Source organism: Pinus tabuliformis, chromosome 4_2 (genome assembly GCF_031772625.1).
Source record: "Pinus tabuliformis cultivar Carrire ecotype Pingquan chromosome 4_2, CPIR1, whole genome shotgun sequence".
In the NCBI taxonomy this organism is placed as follows: Eukaryota; Viridiplantae; Streptophyta; class Pinopsida; order Pinales; family Pinaceae; genus Pinus; species Pinus tabuliformis.
Genome location: NC_142304.1, coordinates 728,069,101 through 728,075,547, shown reverse-complemented (window position 1 = coordinate 728,075,547; position 6,447 = coordinate 728,069,101). Strand labels below are relative to the sequence as shown.

The window sequence follows — 6,447 nt, the reverse complement described above, 5'->3', positions numbered from 1 at the left end:
ATGGTGTTTCAGAACAGAGCCATGGAGGCGGGGTTCAGATGACTCAGCAGCTTTATGTTTAGCGGTTTGCTCACAGTCGGGTCTTTAGTGGGTTGCAAGCAATGGTCAACCTTCGCAACCCGGGTTAATACTTTCATAGCAGTTCCTAGAGGTAACAGCACGGGCGATTTGGTTTTTTGGATGACAGGCAGGATGGCGGGTGCTTCAGCTCACATTGGTTCAGGTAGAGTAGATGCAGTGAGAGGACAGAAACTGGGAACTCTCGGCGGCCGCGAAACCAGGGGTTTTTCTTCTTTGTTCGCAATACCGCGTCCAGAGCGGTTTTTCGGTGATCGCAGGCCTTGCAAGTGGGAAGTGGTTTTTCCAATTTGGGAGCGATTCCATTCAGCGAGCTCCACGTGGCAGTGGGGTTGGATGGAATACCGCCCTCATCGCATGCTATTGTTCGGTGATGTAGACCGGTGCAATATGATCCTCAACCGTCGGATCTTGCAAGGCAGATCTATGGATGGGATTGATCGAGCATGTTGGTGGGTCCTTATGGGTAAAAGTCGTGCTTCTAAGCACAACGATATTAGCCATAGCCATGGGATCGGGCGAGGAGGTTCGACGGTTGAGATTAAAGATGCAAGTCAGGAAAATGGCGGGAAGCAAATTGTTCTTGGCGGGAAGCGACTTATTATACATTCTACAGATTCGCGGGTTAGTGAGTTATGCGGATATGAAATCTTTATAGTTTGGCACATATGTTCCTCTTCGGGTCCGACTCTAGATTCTTGTTAGCCGGTTTCCAAAGTATTTTTCTTTAGAGAGTTGTGAGGTTTGGTTGTAGGGGTCGGGGCTTTTGCCTTTGGCCCATTTACAGTTAATGTTGGGTTTTCTCCTTGGTCCACAACTTATCGAGAAATGTTGTATTTTATGTATTTTATTTAATGATTAATGAAATAGAAGGTCCGACTCTTGCATCAGCAAAAAAAAATATAATCTCAATACAATGTTCTTAAACAATTAATTAAAATATTATTATTAATTTATATTAATATTCTAAATATATTTAATAAAAACTACAACTTTAAAATATAATTATTAACTTGCCATCAATATATTAATAACATTAATTAATAAACATAATAACATTAATTAATAAACAAAATAAATAAGATGCGTAAAAATATAAAAATTAACAATTCATACACATGAGAAATGCAAATTAAAATGAAATAAAAATCTAAGTGACAACCACATTGAAATATTTCTATGAAATTTCATATTCATGGAACAAATCTTACATAGGTGAAACATGGCTTTCTATTCAAGTTAAAACGAACATGGAACAACATCCAACATAATCACACACAATCTTTAGCCCTGGTCAAACATTATGAGAAAACCAAACACTTTTTGTTTGGGCAAATTCAAAAGAAATATGATAGTTTGAATTGAGATGAAAGTTTCAAAATTAGTATTATGTAATTCTTCTCTTATAGAATCAAAATAACAAGAAATTACATAACATATTTATCATGATGAATGCTTATATTAGACTAAGATAAATTACATCTTTAAAGTTAATTAATAGTTATTTTAGAAATTAATTTTTATTAAAAATTAAATTAATAATATATAATTAAATTTGTATATAAATGTAAATCTTGTATATTATTAATATAATAACATTAATCTTTTTATTATATTTTTGGTAAAATTATATTTTTACTATGAATTAAAATATAAATTATATCTTTAAAATTAGTTTATTTTTGTAATTAATTTATATTAAAAATTAAATTAATAATATATAATTAATTTTTCACATATAAATGTTAATCTTTTATACTATTAATGTAAGAACATTAATCTTTTTATTATATTTTTGATAAAAATATATTTTTACTATGAATTCAAATAAATAAATATTCTACTTTATATATTATATTAATTTATTTTTATAATATAAAAAAAAACTAAACACAACGAAATATTCTTAAACAATTAACTAAAATATTAATTTATATTTATATTTATATTTTAAATATATTTAATTAATCCACAAGGTTAAAAATATAATTGTTAAACTGTAGTTAATATATTAATCATATACCAAATAAATTAGGTGAAACTAAAACTTAAAGCAACCGACGGAAATTAGGCATGAAAAAGGCAAAATTAACATGAAGAAATTTTTCATAACTCAAATTAATTAAATTTATAATTATTTTATATATAGTCTCTATATAATGTTGGCGATTTTTAAGGTAAAATAATTTTATATTCTAAAATTTGGGCGAATCGTCTTTTATAAAATTGGAAATTGAAGAATCTTTTTCGTGGAAAAATCATGGAAAATTAGCACACTGGGCGAACATTAGCCCCTAAAATTTTCCATGGTCAACCGGATAACCATGTTAAATGGACAAACACATTCAAATATGTCTAAATATTTTTAATTTATATTCGGAAAAACCAAATTCATAATTTAAAACATGCAATTACATCATTGATTTTTTTTTCCTGCTGTATTCTCCTAAAATTTAGCTTATCACCACCCATCGCCATTTGGTGATTACTGCTGCAGACAACGTACTTTCTTCACCCCATTGATATTATCTGCACCTGGTTTGACACTGATAATTCCATGAGGTGTGGCAGTGGATCACGACCAACGGGCGATGGCATGGCCGCATGAATCAAGCAAACGGTGGGGTTAAAACTTCTTAATATGCTAGAAATAGAAATCGACAACAAAGGTGGAACTTGTGCTGCACAGTTTGCCATGTGCCAAGTACGGATTCAAAGAATCAAATTTTCTTGAAGTTGAAATACTCGGAGCATCAATATTACAATCATATCTATTCTGCATAAGATCGAAGTACATGATTATACAGTCCTAATGAGCCATTGCGTTGATTACATGCGTCCGGCTGTTTCGAATGGCCATGCCGCAGAAAAGCCCCCATCAAAAAACAGGTCTGGGCTGATAAAATCTTTGTTCATATAATCATGCACCTGGCTCAAATCACAGGGATCTTCATACAATGCAAACTGTTGATCATTTTCAAAATCGTCCTTGAAGTTCCAATTTTCACCGAGGCATTTCAAATCTGGATTTTCCAGGGAAACCTCGGCGGGCAAGCTTTCCTTGGGAGATTGACAGACTTGTTCCTTCAAGTCCAGAACTGGGCTTGAGGGAATGCCGAGATCATCGTCCGAAGCTTCTAGAAGATAACAGAGATCAATCCCCGAGTCTGAAACGAGGGTTTGGCCGTTAGAAATATCGGAGACCGGCAAATTATCCCCCGAATTTGGCGCATAAAAAGTGGAACATGTCGCGTTGATCTCTTCCTCCAGGCTTCTCATGACGCCGCTTACGAAATCCTCACTCGGAGCGAACTCTTCTTCTTCAGCTGGGGTTTTGTCTAGTTGCAGCAGATGACAAAACCGGTCCGTTTCTTCGCCATTAAATCGTTTCGGCTCCCGGATATCAGTGGAATCCGGCAGAACCCCCGGCTCTCGGCTGCGTTTTCTGAGCGTCTCAGACATATTTAAAAGACCGCCCCGAAATTCGAACGCTGAACGCAACGGTGAAACAGAGCCGAGATTCTTCGGAAAAAAAAGAAACAGAGCCGAGATTAGAGAACGATGATAGCTATTCTGGCATATTGGGAGGGGATTTAAAAGAAATTTATGGAAGATTTCAGACGCCAGGCATGAATTCTCCCGTTCGCCATTCCCCCCATTTAAATATTGGGGAAAAGCTTTGTTTCATTCGCTGATGTCAAATTTTCGATGAATCATTTCAAGAAAGACTCTGGTAAAACAAATTTCAACGCCCTGTCACGATGGCGGTAAAAAGACTTTACTTAATTTTCGGTCCGTGGCGTGTGATACGGGACATTCAAGCGTTCCGTATTCGCTGGAATTTGGTGAAGAAATCATCACAAAAAAACTCTGTGAGAAGTAGAATACTTCAGAGCGAAATGGGACCTCTACACTTTAAAGCCATATCTGGTTTTCATGATAGCGATTTCTGAGAATCATTTTAAAATGAAAGTTGTGTTGTGTTTGTTCTCTTTCCTGAACCATATGACAAGTATGGGATAAAGATTTTTGAACCACATGAGATGTATGGGATTCCATTCTTTATTTTGTGACTTCCATTATTGCGTACTTCTGCCAATGGGTAGGTGTTGATTATTGAATATATCGGTGTGTTAAATCAACTTTTTTCTAGATGTTTGAACTAGAAGTATACTCTAATTTCTAAGCAATAATCGTCCACATCATCATTCGGATTTTCCAATAATCTTGGTACCTCACCACGACTTAATGAATGCCACACTCCAACCTCTATCATCATCCATGATGTGTCCATTAATATATATTCCCTCGTTCGGAATTGCACCACTTAAAAAGGTATGTTTATCTAAAAAGGTATGTTTATCAATAACATTATCTTAAACATTAGGCTAAGCATGACTTATCACATACCTCATATGGTAGTTGATCTCCCACTACATACCTTATTTACAAAGAAATATATATATTTTTAATATAATGACAAATTGATCTCCCACTACATACCTTATTTACAAAGAAATATATTTTTTAATATAATGACAAATTAAACGTCGGCACAGATGGGTGTTAGAATTATATAGAAGAGTCTACTCCATCCCTAATAAAGACTTACGAAATCTATTTCGATCTCAGTGGAAATTTAAATGTCGTTCTCCAATTTATTACCCCACCTTTTAAATATGTTTTCCATCTTTCACCATGAATCCCACCCAACTAATGATGTTGTGTTTACTAACAATCCCACTTGTTGCATTCAAACTTTCTTTAGAGTATACATTTCCCTTTTTAAGCAATGGGTGTTATTTGTGATACACATGAAAAGCTTTTTCCAATTTCACTAATCGAGAAATCCATGATTTTTTTTTTTTAATATAAAAAAAGTGTAAGGAATATTTACTACAAAACATGTGATGAAATATAAGTTAAATATTACATGGAATTTTACAAGAAAGTAAAGAAGTAAAGCGAAGAACTTTTCGACTAACATTTAAATATATAAATTTTCGTTTTCGTTTAGTTTTTTTGGAAAATTTGATTATAAGTAAAATGGAGAAGTATTAATAAATTCCTTTCTATAAGTAATTTCTAATTTCTCCATTTTTAAATATGCATAGGTTTTAATAAAGGTTGGGTAGAAATTATGGCTTATGATTGCAATTTAGGTTAAAATTCAAACCTTACGTGTTAAGGTTAGACAAGATTATTAGGTTACGGAAAAAGGTGTAAGGTAAGTAGGTTCTTTGTTGCACTACCATAATATGAGATTGTAGTCTTATTTCACCTTGAGATTGTAGTATTATTGCACCTTGAAACCCCTTGTTTTGAAGTTTTTTTTAATCGGCATGCATGGTTAGGACAACCTTGCATCAAAGATTGTCTTATAATCTTAGCATTACTTGCTATGCCCAAAATGGAATTCAAACTTAACACTTAACAAGTATTATATATATCTAGGGTAGTTTTTGGTAATATTTTGAATATAAAAATGTTTAAATCTATATTAATCATTTCATCATATTTATAAATTTATAAATTTATTGTAAAATGCAATTGTTAAAAATAAAAGTTTATTATATTAAAAATATATATGTTTTTATTTTCAAAATCAAGGTATTTTGTTGTTCATAGTATTTGTTCAACAAATTTTTATGAAAGGAGGTGATATAATTTTTCTTCGGTATGAATTTAGAGGTGTAATTAAATTGAAAACGATCATATATAAATTTACTTGATTTTCCCTTGTTTGAAAAAAATAAAATATAATTTAATTTAAAAAAATTCTATGTTTACAAAAATTTAACATATAATAACCTAGATTCCTCGTTCAACGCTTGAGATATATTTTGTAATTATGTCTCCAATTTTGTGCTAAATCCATAGCTATATATGCTAATAGGTACATCAATATGTACATCATTTTTACGAAATGTTGTAGTATACTACTTCTATTTGCCATATCTAGAAGCTTAATGTTTCTCTTTTGAAACTTTGAAATTTGCCACAAAATAAACCTTAAAAACAAAACTCTTCCATTAACAAATTAAGTGATATTTTGTAAATTACATCTACATTGCAAATATATAAATACGAGTTACCAAACATAGATGAGATTTCTTTGTATAAAGGTTTATCTTTAAAAAACAGAAATATTGCAAACTTAATATCCACGAGAGAAATTATGGGGAAAGGACTTTAACCTCTCGACCTTGGCCCTCCCTTGTACATGGTTAAAGGATGTGGAGATTTCTTTCCCACTTTGGGTTTTTCCTTAGTTTTTGTTAGTTCGAATATATTCGCCTGATTAAAAAGATAAAACTTTAGTTAAAATGGTTTAGACCAAGGTGAATGCATGAATATGGGTTACACTTT

At 32.4% G+C, this 6,447-nt stretch overlaps 1 protein-coding gene across 1 annotated transcript; it reads right to left on the bottom strand.

Annotated features, from left to right (window-relative positions):
- Positions 1 to 2,524: 2,524 nt before the first annotated feature.
- LOC149171651 (uncharacterized) lies at positions 2,525 to 3,954 on the bottom strand. The gene has a single exon (XM_089427550.1). The coding sequence runs from the start codon at positions 3,538 to 3,540 to the stop codon at positions 2,908 to 2,910; it is 633 nt and encodes a 210-aa protein (XP_089283676.1). The 5' UTR covers positions 3,541 to 3,954; the 3' UTR covers positions 2,525 to 2,907.
- Positions 3,955 to 6,447: the final 2,493 nt, after the last annotated feature.

Bases quoted from the DNA above. Each gene is read 5' to 3' on its own strand.
- LOC149171651 (XM_089427550.1), bottom strand. From the start codon at position 3,540: ATGTCTGAGACGCTCAGAAAACGCAGCCGAGAGCCGGGGGTTCTGCCG.